Source organism: Silurus meridionalis, chromosome 4 (genome assembly GCF_014805685.1).
Source record: "Silurus meridionalis isolate SWU-2019-XX chromosome 4, ASM1480568v1, whole genome shotgun sequence".
Classification (NCBI taxonomy): domain Eukaryota; kingdom Metazoa; phylum Chordata; class Actinopteri; order Siluriformes; family Siluridae; genus Silurus; species Silurus meridionalis.
This window is the reverse complement of record NC_060887.1, coordinates 7,410,249-7,432,492: the sequence shown is the minus strand read 5'-3', so window position 1 is coordinate 7,432,492 and position 22,244 is coordinate 7,410,249. Positions and strand designations below refer to the sequence as shown.

Below are 22,244 nucleotides of genomic sequence, written 5' to 3'. Positions count from 1 at the left end.
AAAATTGGTGTGTGTTTCTTCATCAACATCCTGTTCCACATTTCTTCTCCATTCACTGTTCTAATGAGCTCCACTCTTCTGGGAAGATGTTCCTCCAGATTGTTTAGGAGATTTATTCAGTCACAATAAAGGTGTTAGTGAAGTCAGGTTCTGGTGGAGGTGAGAAGGTCTGGGATGTTCAATAAGGTTGGAGCTCTAAAGCAGGAGATCTTCATCTTGTCATATCTCAATGTTCTCACACATTTGTGTAGGACGATTAGGAAGATCTAAAAAAAACCCCTGCTGTGTTCAGGAGATGCGGCCAGACCTGCTCTCGGTACCGGAGGCTCGGTGTTCCGGTCCGGTTTGAGCTGCTGCAACTTTGCGGTACCGAAATAAGCGCCGCTCTTTTCTTTATAACAGCCCACAGTTTTGCAAAAGTGCAAAAAAAAAAAAAGAAAGAAAAAAAAAAACGCGTGTTCGTCCCACGCACGTTTTGCACGCGCGTGATCCGGTTCCGCACTTTTACCCGCTCCACGGCCCGGTTCGTGTGCAGTCCAGGAATTTCGACGCGAAACGACGTCGGCAACGTCACGCGGACTCGCGGGTGAAGGGATTGTGTTAGTTGCGTGGACGCGTCCGCCGATTATTCAGCCTGGACGCCGGCCTGCGCGAGCCGAACCCGCCCGGTCCGGCCCGCCGACGATCGGGCTTTCCGGCGATCGCGGTACCGCGAGGCCCGGTCTCGCGGCTTCGGGTGGATTCGGGCCGAACGCGGCGAAAAGCGCGGCGGCGCGCGGCGCTCCGACTCGGTTTTCCGCGGAAAAAAGTTGTTCCCCCGCGCCCCGCGGACGGAACCCTCGCGGCGCCGCGACGCTCGAAGCCCCCGCTACCGGATCGCACGGCCGCGGGGGGTCGCGCCGGAGCGGGCCGCGCGGATTCGGCGCGAGTTCGGCCGGCAAGAAACACAAACTCGGAGCGCGCGGTTCCCACGGAGGCGCGCTCGCTCTGCTTGCTGGCCGCCTGTGTTCTCAATCACGTCCGCGCCGAGGCTTCTTTAGACCTTCCTACCGCGAGCCTAACACACACGCGCGCACGTACACACACGCAGACACACGCGCGGCTACACGTCTCCAGGACTTTAATAACGGGACGTTCACAGCGTTAATTATTATTGCGATTCTTAATTATAATTAGTGTTCATTCATTATAATTCGACTTCTGTAAGAGTAGTCGGGTTTTTTTGAGTTGTAAGAGCGGTTTTTTTTTTATTCCATCTTTTTTGTTGTTGTTGTTGTTGTTGTTGTTGTGCATGCCTTTGAGACTCGTGAAGGCCATGACGGAAACGGCGGCGACACCGGCGAAAGCCAGGAAGGCGAAAGCGGTGAAGAAGGCGACGTCGCACCCGAAGTACTCGGACATGATCGAGGCGGCGGTGCTCGCGGATAAAAGTCGCGGCGGCGCCTCGCGGCAGTCCATCCAGAAGTATGTGAAGAGCCACTACAAAGTGGGAGACGCGGCCGACGTGCAGATCAAACTGGCACTCAAGCGGCTCGTCGCCACGGGGTTCCTGCGCCACACCAAGGGCATCGGAGCCTCGGGCTCGTTTAAGCTCGCCAAAGCCGAGGAACCTGCAAAGCAGCAGGCGCAGAAGAAGAAACCTGCGGCGGCACCAAAGAAGAAACCCAGCGCCGCTGTGAAAGCCAAGAAACCCGCTGCTGCCTCCAAGCCTAAGAAAGCGCCCAAACCTAAAAGGGTGGTTGCCAAATCTCCAGGCAAGGCGAAGAAGACCAGAGCAGCAGCAGCAGCAGCAGCAGCCAGCAAGCCGAAAAGAAAGACTGCACCGGAGAAGAAGAAGACCACCAAGTCTCCAGTGAAGGTCAAGAAGGCGGTGAAGAAACCGAAAACGGCCACCAAGCCCAAGAAGGTGAAGACCGCAGCCAGGAAGACCAAAGGCAAGAGTCCGAGCAAGAGAGCGGCCAAGAAGAAGTGATGTGGGATGGAGAAAAGTTCTCCCCATGACACGGACTTACACACACACACACACACACACATGTGTAAATAAACTGTTTTAGACATTTTTGAGGCTTTTTCTTTCTTTATTTTATGATGATGATCATCTGTTGTACAAGGTCTGTTTTTTTTTTACACTTCCTGCAGTCACATTATTGCACTATTCGAGTTAAAAGTTGCACTCAAATACAAAAACCGGGAACATCTGGAGCGTTCAGCGCGTATACAGATGTTTTTGTTTTCTTGACGCTGGAGCACCAGATGATGATGATGATGAAGGAGGTGGAGGAGGTCACGTTCATGTTAGTAAACCATATAAGAAACGTAGAATTGAAGTGTAATAACCTGCTCGGACACGTTTATACTGTACAACGAATAAAAATCTTTTTCTTTTTAAAACCCGCGCATGCGCGTACACGTGTGTGTGTAATTCTTTAACTCAATCTTTCATTTTTTTTCAGTCTGTTTTATTTTCTTTGTCCTACCAGGGAAGAGCAAGTCAACCGGTTTTTTTTTTGTTGTTGTTATTGTCGTCTGCTGGGCGCGTTGCCATGACGACGCCCACACCATGACACCCCATATAACTCGCCATCATTGTCACGTGACGCTTTCCCAGCATATATTTATGATGTTTGAATCCATACATGCTCAGATCATCATCATCATCATCATGATGACCGTGTCTTCTCTTCTGATCATTTGTTCATGCACAGGATCAAGAACGTGTTCCAGACTCGGAGTGGAGGGAAAAAAAGAAACGTTTATTACAAAATATCTCTGTTGAACACCATCCCAATTAAAAAGCTCATTCCAGTAAAGGGAATAAACCAGGCAGGAGTGTGTGTGTGTGTGTGTGTGTGTGTGTGTGTGTGAGAATTCCAGCATATCTGATAAAAAAAAAAAACACACTATGGAAACGCATAATTAGCAGGGATGCAGAATGTATCTAAAGATCCGAGGCGCAGGAACCTGAGGTGGGCGGAGTCTCGTTAAAAAAATAGTGTGTGTGTGTAATAATACAGCAACCACCTGCTTCCTATCAATAAAGGCTGAACAAATGTCTCACACGTACACGCTGATGCAGACGTGATTGTGAAAGGGAGAGACTAAGTGTGTGTGTGTGTGTGTGTGTGTGTGTGTGTGTGTGTGTGCACTCGCCTCCAAAGGTCAAAAACTCAGAGGTAAACAGGACAAACCTCCGAGTCCACTGATGGGAGAATGTTGCTGAAGTGTGTGTGTGTGTGTGTGTGCGTGTGTGTTATTTGTGTCTGCTGAAAGCTCTGTAGAAGGCGAATCCCAGCAGGCCGGCTCCCATCGCCCCGAGCGTCACGCGCAGCCAAAAGGTCGTGCCGTTCAGGTCCGAACCGTTCAGGTGCCTACGAACAGGAAGTGATGTCACAGAACAATTACATCAAGTTTGTAGATCCCTGTTTTTTTTTTTTTTTTTTGATTGCATAACTCGACCGGAATTCATTCGTAATAGGGGAACAAAAGTAATGGCACCCTCCACTCATAAATATGAATACATTAATAAATGATAAATAATAGCTATAACACCATACAGCCTGTAAAAACAAACAGCACGTGGCATCAGTGATTCACCACTAGAGGCCGCTCTCGGAACGACTACAGAAGCCGAAAAAACTACCGGTATGGATTTTTGCTAAACGGATGGGTGTAGTCTAGGTGTACTCCGGGTGTAGTCTAGGTGTGAACACGTTTGTGTGCGTGTGTGTAAGTGAGTGGACGTACGGGTACATGGCGGCCCAGACGAGCTTGCTGTAGATGTTCGTGTCGCCGTGCGTGTTGATCGTGGAGAAGCGGAGCGGCGCAGGAAGTCTGTGTTTGTAGCAGAACTCGGCCGGACTCATCCCGTGATGCTGCTTCACCTCAAGAAGGTCGGCTTTGGAGCCCAGCACCACGCAGGGCACGCCGCTCGCCATGTAGTGCTGCTGCTCGCACGTGAAAAGTGCAATCGTCGTCAAATTGCAGTGCGAGAGAAAGAAAACACGTGTGCGCGCGCGCGTACCTTGTAAATACTAGCGCAGTAGTTGAACGAGTCCGGATCGCTGACGTCGTACATCAGACACGCGACGTCGCACGCCGCGTCCGCCGCTTTCAGAAACTCCGCTTCCACGTCCACTTCTTCCAGCTACGGGAAAACGGGGAATGTCAGGAAACAGAAAGCGCGATGGGAAAAAAAGGGGGTGGAGCTTCATCACTTACGATGAGGTACTTCTCCTGGTTGGAGACCGAGACGGTGTTGATGGTGTGGAGAGAGAAGGCGCCGGGGTGCTGCTCGTCACCCTGAAACGCAGGTTTGTTTTTTTCACGTTTAGAATTCACGTGCACGTCGTCGTTATGAGACGCTTTTTTTTTTTATCCCCCCACTGACCTCCAGGCTGCGCCCAAGAAAGGCTTTAAGGAAGGCGGTCTTTCCTGTTCCGCGCGGTCCGATCACCTTGCAGAGAAACACCGAGCGCTGCGTCTGACGCTTCTCCAGATCAGACGCCTTGTCTCTGGTTACTGACAAACGCACAAAAAAAGACATTACTCGGACGCCAAAAGTATTGGGACACCCGGCAACTCATTGCAGTGGGGAACCTGTGTGTGTGTGTGTGTGTGTGTGTGTGTACCAGTAATGGCTGACGTCTGAGAGTCCTGCTCCATCAGAATGGGGTATCCCAGGTACCCTAAATGTTCGAGACACCTGTGGACGCCCAGGTACGCTGACAACCTGGCGAGAAAAAAAAAGAAACCCAGACTTCAGGAATGAGAACGCACTCGAGGAAGAAACGTCTAGACGGTGTGTGTGTGATGTGTGTGTGGGGGGGTTTCACTCACGTCCACTGGCAGAGGTAGCCGTGTAGGGAGATGTAGTTGTCTTCATTGGTGGGGACGCTGCTGTACACCGACTCGGACCAGGGCGTGTAGGGGAACACGGAGAACAGGTTCTTCAGCTCTGCGGGCGAAAGAGCCGAGTCCTTATCCTGCTCCAGGAACATATGGAGTTTACTGAAACGCTCACACACACACACACACACACACAGAAGGCGAGAGCAAAATAAACACACGTCACCTCGTCGTACTTTTCAAAGAGCCTCTGGAGGAACTGATAGCCGAGGTGGTTCAGCTCCGTCGTGCAGCCGACAGGAACCCGCAGTCTGAAGACACAAACCGCAACTCGGTCAAAAAAAAAACAGAGGACAAACAAAGCGGAAAAAGAAAGGGTTCTGAGCTGCTACAGAAGGAACTCACGCGGGATAGAGGTAGTCGTCTGTCAGCTCCAGCGTGTCGTCGTAGCCGAACTTGCGCAAGATGGTCCACGTGGTCTCGTGGCGTCCCCTCTGGATGAACAGCGTGTTGAGGAACAGGAAACCTGGCAACACACACACACACACACACACACACACACACACACACACACACACACACGGGCATGATAAGGGCAAGACGTCACATTAGAGATTCAGACATGGACGCTGGATTGGATTCGACTAAATCGGATTAGCCTAGATTACCTTTGATTAGATTGCATTGGACTGGATTGGATTGGATTAGACCGAGATGTGGATTACACTAGATTAGATTACATTAGATTAAGTTCAAACTGGAATAGATTACAGTGGATTGGACTAAATGACATTGGATTGGACTGGATTAGATTAGACTGATGTGTATTACACTATATTAGATTAGACCAGATTAGATTAGACTGTATAAAATGTCTGGGAAAAAATTACTTCTGTGTGTGTGTGTGTGTGTGTGTGTGAGTGTGTGTGTGTGTGTTACCATTAAGTGTCAGGCCGTTGTCCTGCACGCCTTCATTTGTGTTCTTCCACACGACCGTTTTGACGTCCTCCAGAGCCTGAGGAGCCAGAGGGTTCCCGAAACAGGATTTCTGTACACACACACACACACACACACACACACACACTCTAATATTGCACTTTAAACATAATAAACAGTCAGGAAAAAGTCAGGAATAAAAATGGAGCAGATGGTGTGTGTGTGTGTGTGTGTGTGTGTGTGTGTGTGTGTGTGAGAGAAAGAGAAACACACACACTCTTACCTGAAAGCTGTTGAGTTCAGCGTCGCTCAGGATCCGATCGTTGTCTTGATCAGAGATGCTGAAGATTCGACTGAGGGCTCGAACACACTGTGACTTCAGCTACACACACACACACACACACAGGTTGTTTAATGCCCACGTTGTTAATGTACATTTTATTACAGAGTGTGTGTGTGTGTGTGTGTGTGTGTGTGTGTACCTGTTTGCTCTCGGGGTCGTAGAGCGGCGCTGTCGGGTGCAGAACTGCTTTCTGCGCGTAGTAGAAAAGCTCGGAGATGTTCTTCAGGTTCTTGGCGGAACACTAGCGGGAAGGGAAACCAGACAGTTCGTTGACGCACCGAATCCCTGAAACACGTCAGCGTTAACGTGTGCAAGCGAGCGCCTCGGCTCGTTCTCACCTCCACGCACGTCTCGATCTCGGAGAACTGGTTCATGATCGGCAGGATGGTCTCCATGGAGCTGCCGGCGCGCAGGTCCGATTTGTTGCCCACCAGGATGATGGGAATCCTGCGAGAAAAAAACACACGGGGTTTTGTTTTTGTGTTAGTGGGCGGGGTCATAGCCAAACAAGCCCCTCCCACACAGTGCCATCAGGCTTGTGGGTGGAGTTAGGTGAGATCGAGCTCCACCTAATGGTGATTGAGGATACTGAGGGCAGACTTGTGAACAAAACGTGAACTTCAAGTGTGTGTGTGTGTGTGTGTGTGTGTGTGTGTGTGTGTGTGCGGTTCTTACTTGCTGCCTTTCTCAGCCTCGCCGTTCACAAGCGGAATCCATTTTGTCCGGATCTGACGGAAAAACATAAAAGCGGCGTGAGAGACGGAATTCAAGAAAGAGAAGAAAGAGAGAGGGATGACGGAGGTCACATGGTACCTTGTCGATGGTTTCCTCCTGCGTGACGTCGTACACCACACACACCACGTTCGCCTTGAAGGAAGACGCATACGTTTAGTCTCGTGAACGGCAAAGCTTTCATCCCTCCATCTGGACAGCCAAGCATCCGTCTGTCTGTCCCTCCCTCCTTTACTCTTCGGTCCACCTCTCCCACCCTCTGTCTAGTCGTCCTTCCCTCTGTCTAGTCGTCCTTCCCTCTGTCTAGTCGTCTTTAACTTTGTCTAGTCATCCTTCACTGTCCATACATCCATCCTCCAAACCCCAACCTCCTTTAGTTGGTCCCTCCCCCTGTCTAACTGTCAGTCTGTCCATCCATCCATCTCTATGCCATCCATCCCTCCCTCCCTCCCTCCATTCCATCCAAGACCTTCAGTTACTTTACCTTCACTATCTCGTTGCGCAGCACTTCGTCCGACTGCTCGCTTTCTGCACACAAGACGTCTCCATTATTTCACTCATATCTCCTTATCTTACACACACACACACACACACACACACACACACACCTGAGTAGTCCACGATGTGTGTCGGCACTTTCTCAGGCGTGACGTCTGCAGGTATGGTGATCTCCTCGGCCCGGAGAGGAACCTGCACAAGAACATACACAGTGACTCATGGTCGAATCGAGCAGCGTGCACGCACACACACACACACACACACACACACACACACACACACCTCACTCACCTGCTCAGGAAACTCCTCTCCTACCAGGGACATGATGAGGGACGTCTTCCCCACTTTGGCTGGAGGAGAGACAGAAACAGTCCTTAAAAGTGTTTTATTGGATTTTGAATATAAATTTTATTTTAATAATAAAAATTTAATTAACTCTTTACATATTTTGCCGCAATCCAAATCCCCTCCCTCCTCCCTACCGAGTGCACAACATGTACCAGGAATTCAGTCTCCCTGTGCACTACTTAGGGCGCTTCAGGAAAACAAACCGCGCCGTTTGGGACACGGGCTGAATCCGCGTACTTAAATAGTAAAGATATTTGTTTTATATTGAAATATAAAAAAAATAATGATATACTAATACAGTTGTATTAGTAAGGCGTCAGAATATATAAAATAAGTCTTTTTTTGAAAGCCAATATATATTTATTACATTTATACTACCTACAAATATAAATCTCTGGTTCTGTCCGAATCCACATGTGTTAAATATGAAGTGCACTAGAAAGAGTAAACAAAGACCCGCCCTGTAGTGCACTTGAGTAGGGAGTAAAAATGGTATTGGGATTAAGCCAATAAGTTCGGTTAGAAATAAAAGCGACAACTCAAATTAATTTCCAGTTTATAAAATAAACAATTCAGACTTCTGCTGCACATTAAATCTTATTTTTATTGATAAATTAATAGCACAAGCTATTTAACTATAACTAATTCGGATCTAAATGTTAGCGGAGAAGCTACTCACGTTCCCCCAACAGCAGAATCCGGACGTCGCGCTTCATTTTCACTCCTTTATTTCCTCCAAACTCTGGTGTTTGTGTCTGAATCAGTTAAACTGCATGTAGGTTTTCTCTCTGACCCATCCCCGGGCCGTCCAAGGAGACATACACACACATACACACACAGGAACACCTGCACTTCCGGCTTCCGGTACAACGCAGCGTCCACTTCCGGTTACCGCGCGGCCACCCGCTCATTCAACATTTTATTATACAGCGGGTCAAAGAATATCAAAACTAATAAAACTATTTAAATATATATATATAAAGTGTTTTACTCGTAATCTAGTGATAGATTTCTGACTATTATCACAAATAAAATACTAATATAACTTAAGAAAAACGAAACAAAAACGTGTACAACATTTTAGCTCCTGGTCGCACCCCCATAGAAAATTTGGAACAATCCAAACATTTGAACATCACGTGATCACTTAATATCAATATCACATAATATGATTGCATGTAATAACTGAATAAATTGATATATAAAGCGATGTAATACGATTATTTTTATAAAAAAAAAACTAAATAAAAAAAAAACTAAATAAATAATAATAATAATAATAATTAAAACCTGCCACGCAACACGCATTTACAATCGGCGTCCTTTCTTTCCATAAATTTAAAAAATAATAAATAAATAAGTAAACTATCACCGCCACGGTGCACAGATCCGGCGATTAAAACCGTCCGTGTGGAAACATGACAAAATGTAATAATTTACTATCATGTATTAATGTTATTTATTTTAATTTAACATAATTAGGGCTGTGAATTCGATTAAAATATTTAACCGTGATCAATCGCATGATTGTCATAAAAAATCGAATGTATTTATAACTTAATATAGCTTTTTGTGAAATCCGAATAATTTTTTTAGCGTTAATTCCCACTAATTGTCACTGATCTTTTTATTGGATGAAACATAACCTTTTTGGAATCATTTGTATTTAAATTTATACATATGGAATATTATAATTTGGTGTGTAGACAAGGTGATCGTGCAGGTTTTTCTGTTTTGATGACGTTTATTTAAAACCATATAAAAGCGTTTACAACTGCAGCAGGACACAGAGAAAGTCGCAGGTTCACAAATAACTACTCTGTGTGTGTGTGTGTGCGTGTGTGTGTGTGTGTGTGTGTGTGTGTGTGTGTGTCAGTCACAGGCCTCTCAGGCTCCACAGGAACACCTCTCCTTGTGCAGTCGTGAACAGATGTGCTCCTGACTGGCTGAAGCTGCATCGGTGAACCGAGTCGCTGTGGCACGTGAAGTCCTGAAAACGTCCGCTGGAGCAGTCGATCAACTTCAGAACGCGCTCTGCAACACACACACACACACACACACACACAATATACACACAGTGTAATCATCCAGACATAAAGGTTATAAAGGCTTTGTTTCTAACAGTGTGTGTGTCTGTGTGTGTGTGTGTGTGTGTGTGTGTGTGTGTGTAACACATGACTCACGGTGCGATCCGACGGCAAGCAGGCATCCTCTGGAGGACAGACTGAGAGACAGAGCCCAGTCAGTAAGAGACACCGTCCTCATCACCTGGAACAAATCCACATGCGTTAAACAAAACTGAAGGTGCTATTGGACAGTGTGTGTGTGTGTGTGTGTGTGTGTGTGTGTGTGTGTGTGTGTGTATACCTGTTTCTTTTTTAGGCAATAGAAGATGAGCTCCTTCTGAGCAGCATACCCCGTGTACACCACAATCCCCCTCTCCGTGGTGCTGAACGCTGCCTGGCTGGGTGGCAAGCTTGCTGCGTCCTGATTGGTCAAAGCAAACAGACGAGTTGATTGGACAAGTTTATTGGACGTCGATCTCCTAACGGGCAAGGAAGACCTTCACCTGAGGAGGGGCGGGGGCCGGAAATGTCAGCCAATCCAGGAGCTCGCACTTGTCCTTCGTCCAATCGGCGGCCCAGACGCTGACTCGGCGGTCTGCGCTGACGGCCAGCCAGAGCTCGTCTCCCTCCAGACCGTACTCCTTATACTGCAAGATGTTTTCGATGAAATGAGCGTGTTCTCTTTAACACCACTATGCTTTACGTTTATCCCTTTCTCACCTGTTTCCCGGTGCACTCTAGAGCGTTGATCGGTGCCCCCTTGTGGTCGCCGATGATGCGGAGGGAGGCCCCCGTGGATGGGCTGCTCACCACGATGATGCCGTCTCGTCCTCCAGAAAGCAGCACCTGACCTGCAAATGCAACAACGATCAACACACCGTGTCGTACTCACCCGCGGGGTAAGAAGGTGCCTAAAGAAATACGGCTGAGGTAAGTGATTAGAATGAGCTGACCGTGGAGCGAGTACTGCAGTGCGCTCACGGCGCCGCCATGAGGCTGCAGCTTGAGCACCATCTCGGCCGACGCTACGCAGAAGATTCGCACGGAGCCGTCGCTGTAGCCTCCGGACACACGGTGGGCGGCGTCGCGCTCACACACTCCTGCAGCCGGACTCCAACACACACACTCGCAGCTCTGGAAGAAAACCCGCCGCTTTATTACTGCGCTTTATATTACACAGTAACGACCGCTGCGTTCTGATTGGCTGCATGTTACCTGGTTGAGCACCTGAAACTGAACTAGCAGCTCGTTGCTAGGCAACGCCCACACTCTGACACTCCCATCCGCCCCACAAGTGACAAAGTGATGCTCATCTGGACTACACACCACACCGTTCACCTACACACACACACACACACACACACACACACACACACACACACACGTGTAGATGTGATGTAAAAGTCGTATCAACAACAATGATGCAGACTGTGTGTGTGTGTGTGTGTGTGTGTGTGTGTGTGTGTGTGTATGCACACCTTGCTCGTATGGCCGCTGATTAAGCGTATACTGGTGTTGTCTGTCCAGTTTATGTACCACAGCGTTCCTGCAGTCGTACCCACAATGCCCATGTCCATGACATCATCGAACACTGCGCTGACCACCGTACCGTCCAGCACCATCTCCTGCTCTAGTAGCACCCGAGAGCTGCTGAAGATTTTATACTGAACTGTTAACACACACGAAGTTCTAAAAAATAATGAAACAATAAACAAGCATGATGGGTTTATTTCATTTCATATTTGTGCTTGTTATTGACTTACCAACTTATTTACTCACATAAATACTTATTCACTTACATACTTACCTACGTTTCTACTTATTTACTTAAGTACTATGTTACCTACTTACTCACCTATTAACTTAATTACCTACTTAACTAGCAACTTTCTAATTAACTATTAACTATCAACTTTCATACATACTTACTTACCCATTTCAGTTCCTACTTACTCATCTATTAACTTACATTCTATCCTACTTACTGACCTACTTATGGATTTTCTTAATTACCTACTCATTACCTACTCACCAACTCACTATCTACCTACTTTGAACTTACCGTTCCTGGCTGCTGGTCCTGAGGTTTGAAGGTCTGAGACTCTGCACCTCAGCCACTGCCCAGAGTTTTACCTTCTTACTGTTACTGCCAGTGAGCAGCCTGTTACCACGACACACCAGCACACCTACACACAAACACACGCCAGCCTGAGCGATCACGTCGGAACGCACCGCTAAAGTCCACATGAAGACACGGAGGAGAGGTTTCTCTCACCGATTTCACCATCATCAGCCTCCCAGGTCATGAAGCAGCGGTGTGTGCTGCAGTCCCACACGCACACGCGCCCGCTGTTCGTTCCGGTGTACAAGATGAGGTTAGCGTTGTAACACAGCGACGTGACCTCGGCCTCGCCGATCTCCTCAGGCAAACCCGCGGCTCGGACCTGGACGGAGACGTACTACTGTTATACGATCTCTGTGAAGAAGACGTGGCCTCGGTGCTCGTCAGTGTATGCGAACCTGTAGCTCCGCCCCACGGCCGTGTGTATGTAGATAGCAGAAAAAGACGGTGCTGGAGCCGACGTAGGCCAGCTGAGCGGCACTGCTGGGGCAAAACGCCGCCTCGTGCAGGGGCACAACGGCGCTGACCGAACCCACAAGCTCAAACGAGTGCGTGCTCCACAGCGCAACAGTCGACTCCTCGAAACCTCCTGCACACACCACGTTCGCGCTCATTAAATCCGAGGAACTCCTCGCTACTATGACTACCGATTCAATACCGAGGTCACGTGACCCACCTACGGACAGGAAGTAGAGGTCGTCTCTGGAGAAAGCCAGACTCTGCACCGTTCCCTTGTGGTACAGAATGCTATTTCTGCGCGAGCCGTCTTGGACGTTCCATATGCAAATGAGGCTCTTGGACGACGCTCCACCTCCAGATGCAGACACCACTGTCTGGATCGGAAACATCATGTGGTTTTTTTTATCAAACTGCAATCATTATTTATGTGTATCTGTGAACGTCGGCGCTGCTTCCCACACCTGTGCGTCATGCGTCGCGGCCAGTGTGGAGATTTCTTCGCTGTGGCCGAGCCAGTGTCTCTGAGAACCGTTGTGGAGGTTCTCCACCACCACCACACACCCACAGGAGTACACGAAGAGACCTGCAAGAAACACATGCTGCGTTCTGCATAAACACTCACGCTAACCAGCTCCACACGGCTTCGTTAGGGCCCAACTCGTATACCTGTATCTGGATTCCAGACCACGTTGCTCCGCCCATTTCCATTGTAACCAATCACAGCCTTGAGGCTCAGGCTTTCTTGTCCAAGAGGAGGAGTTACAGCACTCTGAAAGAGGACAGGATGAAGAAGTGAGCAAGTGAGTGAGGCAGTAAATCAGTGCAGTCGGGGAATCAGTGAGTCAATGAGCCATCTTATGAAGATAAGTACGGCGGTGAACGTGTACCGGGTCGGGTCCAGACGTCGTGTAGCGAGGTGTAAAATGTTTGTAGCAGTCTGGACGACTTGGCTTCTTCTCCACTCTGTTTTCCTCCACTGAGTTCCGGTCGACGGGAGCGGTTACCATATTCGCAGAGTCGCCCCTTTTCGTGACTCGCAGAAAGGAGGCGTGTCTAGAGGCAGGGGGCCGCTTGGGTTGCACATCATCGTAATCACCGACTGAAAGGAAGGACGAGTCTGTTGCGAAAAAGACACGGTACATAATGTGACCGACACGCACACAGCTAGCGAGGGGATGCCGGCAGCCCACTTACCCTCGCACTCTGGCTGCTCTCCAACAGCCTTGTTTAAGACGGGTGGAGGTGAAGAGGGACGAGGCGCGGCCTGTCGAGGCATCCCGCTGGACGACCGTCTGTTTGACTGCGTCTCGAGGGGTCTCACAGGTGCTAAAGGAATCGAAAATATCTGTGTATACGATTGAACAACAAACAAAAAAATTTGCATCAAAATTGTGCTGAATACATACCTGCTTTAGGAGGCGAGATCTTTCGGGATTTCCCTTTGGATCCTGGTGATCTGTGAAAAACAAGCAAACAATAAATATTATGATGATAATGAGGATAAAGACCGACGTGCGACCGATGGAGGGAACTTACCCAGCCGCTTCCCGCGGATAACCCAGGAAATCCCAGAAAAAAATGGCGTCTCCCACTGAAACCACGCCCATCTGGTCAGGGGTGAAGCTTACCTGTCTGATGGGCTCAGAGTGACCTATAAAAACCTGTAACACACACATCCGTTTTACATTCTTATAAATTCCTTTCTGCCAAAACAAGGACACGCAAACACACACTAACACACCTGCGACTTGATGTCCAGTTTCATGTCGTAGTCCCAGACCTTCACTGCGTGGTGTCCGGCCGTGAGCAGGTAGCGCCCGTCTTCACTGACAGACAAAGAAGTGCACCGGTCCTTGTGCACGTGTGAAACCTGTGTACGTAAAAAGGACAATAGCGAGGAAAACTCGAGGTATTTTCCGCACTTGGTATTGACGAGCATCACAATTCTCTGACCTCTCTCAGCAGCCGTCCCGTGTTACCGCTGATCCACAGGATCTTATTAGCCGAAGTTGTGATAAGCAGGTGGGACAAGTGGGACGGCGAAAAACGCACTTTTAACGCCGAGTCCAGGGTGACGCTCTGGATGTCCAGCACGCTCACGTCCACGCGTAGCAACTGCGATGTAATAATACGAATTATTATTCGCCCATTGGACCCCTAAAACGGATAAAGAGGACGAGTACCTTGTCGAGAGTGCGCGCATCCGTGACGGTTACGGTGTGTTCTGTGGGGCCGACAAACGCCAGGCGTTTACTATCCGGACTCACGGCCAAAGCGTCCGGGCCTCGATCCGAACCTCGGACGACCATGTTACCTGAAGGACACTTGCATTAGAGACGTTAGTGGTAGCCATTGTTAAACACGGAAAACTTACAGAGACTGACCTTGCACACGGAGAACGTTGTATTCCGGCTGGGAGGCGCTATAGAGCGCGAGGTACCCCCGAGAGCCAGCGCTGTACAGGTATTCACCAGATGGGGCAAACGCCAGGCCCACCACCTCGCCCCGGTGCTGTCTGGACGAAAAAAAAGGTTTGTGTGTGCATGCTAGGCATGTCCCCGTAATGCTCCTGCGTGTGAAATGTGTGTGTATAGTGTATGTACTTGTGCTCTGCTAGTAAGTTGGAAGTCGGGATGTCGAACACTCTGACGGTCCCAGAACTGGAACCGCAGGCGAAGACCTGAGTCCTGGGATGAAATGCAACCGAAGACGGCGTGTCGTTGCAATCGTCAGAGACAAAATCGTACATCTAGAACGAGAAAAGTCCTACAGCTAGAACGTTCGCTTCCAAATTGTATTTTTTGGTGCGATAAAGCCATGGACCCCAACCTGCTGAGACGAGTCTGCGTCCCAGATGCGGACTGTGCCGTCTCGAGACGCTGTGGTTACCCGGCGCCGGGACGCGTCTACGCTGAACCCCAGGACCGAGTCTGTGTGGGACCTCATCAGCGTCCTGTAAGCGCGACTTCTCACATCCAGGTAGCCCAGGTTTCCTGATGTCGTTGCCGCCAGACGCTCAGACCATCAGACGAGACACAGACAAGGCTAACCGGGCCTTCGTGTTCTACACACAAACACACACACACACACACACGTGACTGAAAGGTTTATTTTATACAAAATAAATGATTCTGAAAACTGGTACCGACCCGCTTCGAGCAAAACAGAGGAAAAATCGGGGGGCCAGAGACGCAGGAAGCCGTCGTCCGATCCGGTCGCACAAAACGCGCTGCACACGCTGATACTGTTCACTGCGATACCTGGTCCTACTCTCACACACACACACACACACACACACACACACACACACACGTATAAACCTCTTATGAACACTATGTAATAACGTCCCTTGATATATGAGGTGCTATCAAAAAACTTTGAGAGAAGTTTTGCAACAAGCCTTCAGATGGCAGCACGATGCTCCATGCACAGTACAGAGAGCACCGATCATCGTAAGTCAGTGTGCCAAAAGACATCGTCCTGTGTACATTCTGACCACATGTGCACCCTGTTAACCATCTCTCCTCACACGTGAGTTCTCACCAGGAATGACGCGATCTCACTTTTGCTCCCACCCTACTTCGCCCTCTTCCCCAGAGATAAAGAGCCGGCAACGTTAGTCTCAGAACGTTGATACCACCTCGTATTCTACCCCTCGACTGTCTCACCCGTCCCAAAAGTCTGCTTCTCTCTGCGGTGGGCGTGGCTTTGTGACGATTGGAGTATCCTCCTGATGTTCTGAATCGTCACTGTGGCGTAGTCAATCTCCAGGATGTGGCCGCTGCGGCTGCTGACGAAGCTGCAAAAACGAGCACAATTATCAAAAAAAACATAATAAATGTGTGTGTGTACATATAGTAGGTGTGTGTGTGTGTGTGTGTGTGTGTGTGTGTGTCCTAACAGGGTGCGCTCGTCTGGCCGGCGTCCTGGGGCGTGTCCGGAGTCATGTCCTGACTCAAAGGCGAGGTCGGTGAACTCCAGGCCGTGATATTGTCCGAGGTCAACGGGGCACGAGCACAACGAGCGTCCGCGCACGCGCCACAAGCGCACGTTGCCCACGCCGCACGATACCATGCTGCGCAACACAAAACACACACGTGAACGTGTTCACACAAACGTACGTATCGCATTGGAGGCATTTTCGGAAGGAGTCTCCATTGCCAGTACACTCGGGGGTGTGTGTGTGTGTGTGTACCGTGTGTCTTCAAAAAACGCTATCTTCATGGTCTGGATGTCGACGTCTGTGTGAGCTTTAGCCAGAACCGTGACGAAGCCACCTTTGAGAACGTGCTGCGTGTCCCACACCACAACCGTCTACACACACACCCACACACACACACACACACACAATACTATACTATAATAAAATGCATATATAATATACACGGTAGTGGCAAAAGTATTGGGACACCGGGGTGCCCACATATTTTTGACCGCACGTGAACGTTACGGCACTCACAGTTTTGTTATGGCCGTCTCTGCCGACTCCGCACAGGACCCTGGCGGTACAGGACAAGCTGGACACACAAGACCATGTTCAGTCAAGTACCCGCAACTACCCTGTGTGTACATGTGTGTGTGAGTGAGAGAGAGTACCTGAGTGAATGCAGCGAGTGTGTGTGTGTTTTAATAACGGTTAGCGCCTCTCCCGTGCTGTAACTCCAGAGCCGGAGCAGGCAGTGTGTCCCCGTCTGAGCCGACGCCAACAGAGACGAGCCGGAGTCCAAAGCCAAAGCCGACACCTGACACACACACACACACATCAGCCGACTGTCAGATCTGTCACATGTTTAATCAAGTGTGTGTGTGTGTGTGTGTGTGTGTGTGTGGGCGTTTCACACTTTGTCGGTGTGTCCGATAAAAAAGCGCTGTTGGCCAGACGACACATTCATACTGATGATGATGGCGTGACACGGATACACCACGTCCTCTCCATCACGAGCCCACATCACCTGAGAGAGAGAGAGAGAGAGAGAGAGGAAGAGAGAGGGAGGAGGAGTGGACTGATTAAATGATAAAATATCTAAAATTAGGTTGCACACAATGTATATAATAATAATAATAATAATAATAATAATAATAATAATAAACTGTATTAATTAAAAATGGCAACAATTTTAAGTTTTGCATTTTATATACACACACACACAAATCATACATACATATATATGAGTGTTCGAGTTTGTGTGTATGTGTGTGTGTGTGTGTGTGTGTGTGTGTGTGTGCGTGCGCACGTTTGTGTGCGTGTGTGGTCTCACTCACATGTCTCACCGTTGCTCCACCAAAACCAATGATTCTGCTCAGCTTTAATATAGGGTCTGGGTGCAGCATCTGTGTTTCCGTGCGTCTCACACTCTGCTGCTTCGCTGCTTTGGTTGAAGGCAAAGGAAGGGGACGAGGAACATCTGCGATGACCACCTGAACACACAACACACCCGTTATAAACACACACACACACACACACACACACACACACACACACACACACACGGGTCACTCACTTCCACTTCATCGCTGTCTGTTGAACGTGCGCTCTCATCCTCGTTCACGTCCTCGTTCACGTCCTCGCCCTCATAGTGGGCGTACACGTGCACGCTGTCCCCATCATCACACACGACCCTGCCCTCCTCCTGCTCCTCGTCCTCCTCCTCCACGCTCGGTGACCTGCGACCTGTGGATCCGAAGCTGTCTATGTCTCCAGGGGGCGCTGGGGCGAGCTCGGGTAGACTTGAGGTATGCAGCAGGGACCCATGCTTAGCACGCTTCTCATACAAACACACACGATTCAGACTCAGTTCCCAGATAGATTAGATTAGATTAGATTAGACAGACAGAGAGACAGACAGACAGAAAAAGACTCACAGGTTTGGGTGCAGTGATCTGCTGGATGAGGGAATCGCAGTCCTGCACTGGATTACTGATGGCCACCCCAACGTTCTTCTCTTGATATGGACTTTTGTCATCCAGTGTTTCATCTACAGAAGTGTGTGTGTGTGAGAGAGAGAGAGGGAGGGGTGTATTCGAGCGAGAAGAGTAAACCTGAATTTGCTTCCATTCAAGTCCAATCAAGCGGTGAAATGTGTGTGCTTTAACTCTCACGTGGATTCGAGGTTTGAGCGCTCTGCTCTTTCTGTATGGAGTTAAACGGCGTCTTCACACCATCGGACGGGAACCTGCATACAAAAAAAAACACGTGGCATACGTGGTGCGTTTTGCACAAATAGTATAAACAACACAGTTCCAAGTGCTGCACGTGTACCTGATGTAGTCGTAAAGCTGATGCCAGCTGCTGCCTTTTGGCACAGGAAGGCACATGTCTCTGGGCATCGGGGCCGTGCCCTCGGGCAGCACCACGCCCGCCTGCCGGACCTCCGAAAACGTCAGTCCTGCACTCACATAGCATGGGTCGCATGAGTAAAACAATAACCAAACACTGCATCGCCTCATATATGAGTTTAAACGTGAATATGAGCGTGTACCGGGGTCTAGCAACAGGTCGCTGGTGACCAAGTTTTTGACCGCCATGTTGGCGCACAGTTTGACGCTCTTCAAGTGGCTGTGCGTTCGGTTCAGGTAGACAGAAAGCACGTAACGCAGGTCCATCGTCAGGCACGTCCAGCGCACACCCACCGGGGCTGGACCGGCCAGACCTTACACACAGACCGCAATGTCAGGCACTGCAGATCCATCATCAGCAGGATATGACTGTGTAACATTTCTGGCGAGCCAGCAAGGAGCAAATACTAAACATCAGCTTTAAAGGAACTAAAAACCCATGCAATTTATATCTGTGTCTAACTGTCTGACTGTGGGTGAGCCAGAGTGGAGTCTTCATAGCAACACACCCAAGAATGACATGATCTCTGATTGGATTTGTGGCGAGCCGGCCAGGAGTAAACACAGTAAAATGGTCTATGTGACAGCATAGCATACATTTGGCCTCGTAGGATGTTCTCCACATTACTATCTTTGTGTACTATTACCAGCAAGCCAGCAGAAGTGAGACTTAAACCTCTTCCAGCATGACAGCATTCCTGTATATTATATATGCTGTACCCTCTTTGGAGGTCTTGGCTGTAGTCTCATACACTGAACCAGGCGCAGCTGAACACACGAAGGGGAACTGCAGCCATGTCGCTGTGGATTTGAACTCCTTGAACATGTTCGAGAACGACACACGGATCACACGGCCCTCCTGAGAGAAAAAAAAAGAAACATTGGGAGAAAAAGAAAGAATACAGAAACAACTGAAAAATACTTTACCCATCAGATCACGTCTGGTCTCTGACCTCAGCAGCCACGTCCAAGTGCACTACAAAGTGTTTATTGGGACAGGGCCTGAACAGCAGGTACAGGTAGCGTCCCGTCAGGCCCAGAGACTGACTGCTGGATTTGGGAATCAAGATGTAGTTGGTGGCCAGGATCGAACCTCGGATGCGGAACACGGTGCACTTGATGGTCTTGTCCTACGGTGACAAGGGAAAAGGGGTGGAGCTTAGTGACTCGAGATCATGAATCATCGCGATAAACGGGGGATTTGTGTATATTACAATATCTGTCTATCTATCTATTTCTCTCTTTTGCTCTCTATCTATACATCTCTTTCTCCTTCTTCCCTCTCTCCCTGTGGATTTTTCTTTCACACTCATTTATCCATCCATCCATCCATCTTTCTCTTTCTTCCCTCTCTTGCTGTGGAGTTCTCTATTTCACATTCATTATCTATCTATCTATCTATCTATCTATCTATCTATCTATCTATCTATCTATCTATCTATCTATCTATCTATCTATCCATCCATCCATCCATCCATCCATCCATCCCCTTCTCTCTCTTGCTGTGGATTTCTCTATTTGACATTCATTATCTATCTATCTATCTATCTATCTATCTATCTATCTATCTATCTATCTATCTATCTATCCATCCATCCATCCGGCCCGGTACCGGCACCGCGACCCTGATGGTTGACGCCCCCTCACGTTGATTATTGTAAAATCCCAATGCGATTTTTATTTTCTTCTTCTTTTTTTTTTTTTTTACCATATACGTTGTGACGTCTCCTTCTTTGCCGGCCTTCCTCCATTCGTCCAGCTTCACGTGCTTGAATACGTTGACATACGGATGCTGCCACACTGGAGAAAGGGATTTAATTCAAATGAAATGTTACATTTGGACTGTTTTGCTTTCATTCGTATCACAAATAAATACAGAATTCAGATTAACATGGCAGAGGTAGAGCTGCATCTTCCTGGAGACAACAGGAAAAGAACGTCTGGTTTTATTTGATCGTTGTTTTTTGCACGTTTTTCAAAGGGCCATGAGTTCGAAGTCAAAAGGCACATTATGAACTAAATTTATTTGCTGTCTGTCTGAACCAAAGAATCAAAAGTGAACTATTTGTACCATATTGAATTGCATAGCATTTTGTTTCTGTTGTGAAAAGCGCTATACAAATAAACTTGACTTGACAGTGTTGATTCGAATGGAAATCGTATCGGTAGCTGCTTCATATGTATCGCACGTATGATATCGCAGGTTACGTATCGAATCGCTTCAGCTTTACTTATGGAGATGCGAATCCACAATATAGACGTTTTGGCTCGGGTTTCATCACTGTTATCAGTTTCATCCTAAAGATGATCTCCAGTGTGTGTGAGACTCACCTTTAGAAGCCATCACTGATCCTTCATCACCTTCTCCTGCTGCTCTACACAATAAATCATCTCAGCTTCAAAAATGCACCATCAATGACGCCCATTTGCCCCTTTAACCCTGTTTAAATCCCTTTAGGACTCATTTCCACAACGCAAATTGTTGTTCCAACAACTTCAAGACCACTTGAAAGGTTGTTTACAGTCGTCAAGCTCACAATAAAACTCAACTTCTCCCGCTGCAGCGGCCGCCACTTGCCGCGGGGTGGTGACGTCATGACGTGCACGTAAACCCGGAAGCGTCCTTTCGCTGAAATGTAGTCCATCGTCATGGGTAATGTAGTAAAAAGTAAATAAATATATAAAATAACAGTCAAATTACTGAAATCAGTGCGACAAGCTTGGATTGGTAAATAAATATTCATAAGAAATAATATGAACATGATTTTTTTTTAATTAATTTCTTTTTTTATTGTTTAATGATCAAAACATAACAAACAAACCGAAATTACACTTTTAAAAAATCACAGCTTCATTTTTATTTGGTTATGGTAAAAAAAATGCTGAAATTGAAATAATAATAATAATAATAATAATAATAATAATTAACAAACTATATATTTTTTTATTGTTAAAAGGTCATACAGTATATACCAGGGGGGTTCTTAAACGTTTTTCAGGTCGAGGACCCCTTAGTCGATAGAGACATGGGGGCAGGGTGATACAAAATGTGTCAAACATCTTCACTGATATTATTAGAAACCAATCGCTAGTTATATTATGTTAACAATTAGAACTATGCTGTTGTTGTATATGCAGCAATTTCTGTATATTTTCATACATTCACATGAACCCTAGCTTTAAATTTATCAGTTTAACGCAATAATTATAATATTTTTGCACTAATTTCTTTTCTTTGATGTTTTTACCCATGTTTTAATTTTTTAAACAAAACATTATTTGTGATTCAACATTAATTAGCAGACGCCCTGCAGTACCGCCGCAGACTCACTAGGGGTCGCGAAAACCCGGTTGACGACCCATTGTATATACTGTCAAACTGTTACGTTATAAACTACTTCTCATATTTTTATTGATTATTAATACTCTATTCTTTCCATTTCTTAGCGGTTCTCTTGGCTGCGCTACTTCCAGTAGTGTACATTCATGTTACGGTTTCCAACCAATCAGATTTCAGCCCTCGCCGGTGTTGCCGGGGGTCAAAGAGATCTGCCTCGAG

At 47.8% G+C, this 22,244-nt stretch overlaps 3 protein-coding genes across 3 annotated transcripts; 1 reads left to right on the top strand and 2 right to left on the bottom strand.

The window, feature by feature from the left end:
* The first annotated feature begins 1,072 nt into the window (after positions 1–1,072).
* On the top strand, positions 1,073–2,391 carry LOC124384283 (histone H1.0). Its single transcript, XM_046847010.1, has one exon. The coding sequence runs from the start codon at positions 1,292–1,294 to the stop codon at positions 1,970–1,972; it is 681 nt and encodes a 226-aa protein (XP_046702966.1). The 5' UTR covers positions 1,073–1,291; the 3' UTR covers positions 1,973–2,391.
* A 341-nt stretch (positions 2,392–2,732) lies between these two features.
* Positions 2,733–9,275, bottom strand: rhot2 (ras homolog family member T2). Its single transcript, XM_046847005.1, has 19 exons — positions 8,382–9,275; positions 7,646–7,704; positions 7,465–7,546; positions 7,341–7,384; positions 6,938–6,991; positions 6,800–6,852; positions 6,463–6,571; positions 6,264–6,365; positions 6,065–6,163; positions 5,785–5,893; positions 5,251–5,371; positions 5,072–5,156; positions 4,837–4,982; positions 4,629–4,729; positions 4,388–4,518; positions 4,219–4,299; positions 4,022–4,144; positions 3,745–3,944; positions 2,733–3,368 (listed from the first exon to the last, which is right to left on the bottom strand). Exons 1-19 carry the CDS (start codon positions 8,416–8,418, stop codon positions 3,251–3,253), a joined length of 1,854 nt encoding a protein of 617 aa, XP_046702961.1. The 5' UTR covers positions 8,419–9,275; the 3' UTR covers positions 2,733–3,250.
* Positions 9,276–9,426: 151 nt separating this feature from the next.
* wdr90 (WD repeat domain 90) lies at positions 9,427–21,271 on the bottom strand. Its single transcript, XM_046846999.1, is given in 42 exon segments — positions 9,427–9,736; positions 9,886–9,970; positions 10,070–10,189; positions 10,272–10,415; positions 10,489–10,619; positions 10,722–10,902; positions 10,984–11,106; positions 11,247–11,415; positions 11,831–11,954; positions 12,044–12,212; positions 12,289–12,479; positions 12,567–12,723; positions 12,811–12,932; positions 13,016–13,118; positions 13,237–13,466; positions 13,544–13,675; positions 13,756–13,805; positions 13,886–14,010; positions 14,091–14,219; positions 14,303–14,464; positions 14,533–14,663; positions 14,734–14,864; positions 14,953–15,098; positions 15,179–15,363; positions 15,366–15,413; positions 15,499–15,615; positions 16,018–16,148; positions 16,251–16,424; positions 16,545–16,663; positions 16,809–16,866; positions 16,946–17,091; positions 17,191–17,301; positions 17,612–17,767; positions 17,851–18,111; positions 18,212–18,324; positions 18,449–18,522; positions 18,609–18,735; positions 18,829–18,999; positions 19,406–19,544; positions 19,639–19,815; positions 20,394–20,485; positions 21,017–21,271. Coding segments are annotated over 42 exon segments (5,625 nt in total). The 5' UTR covers positions 21,030–21,271; the 3' UTR covers positions 9,427–9,578.
* Between the last annotated feature and the right edge of the window lie 973 nt (positions 21,272–22,244).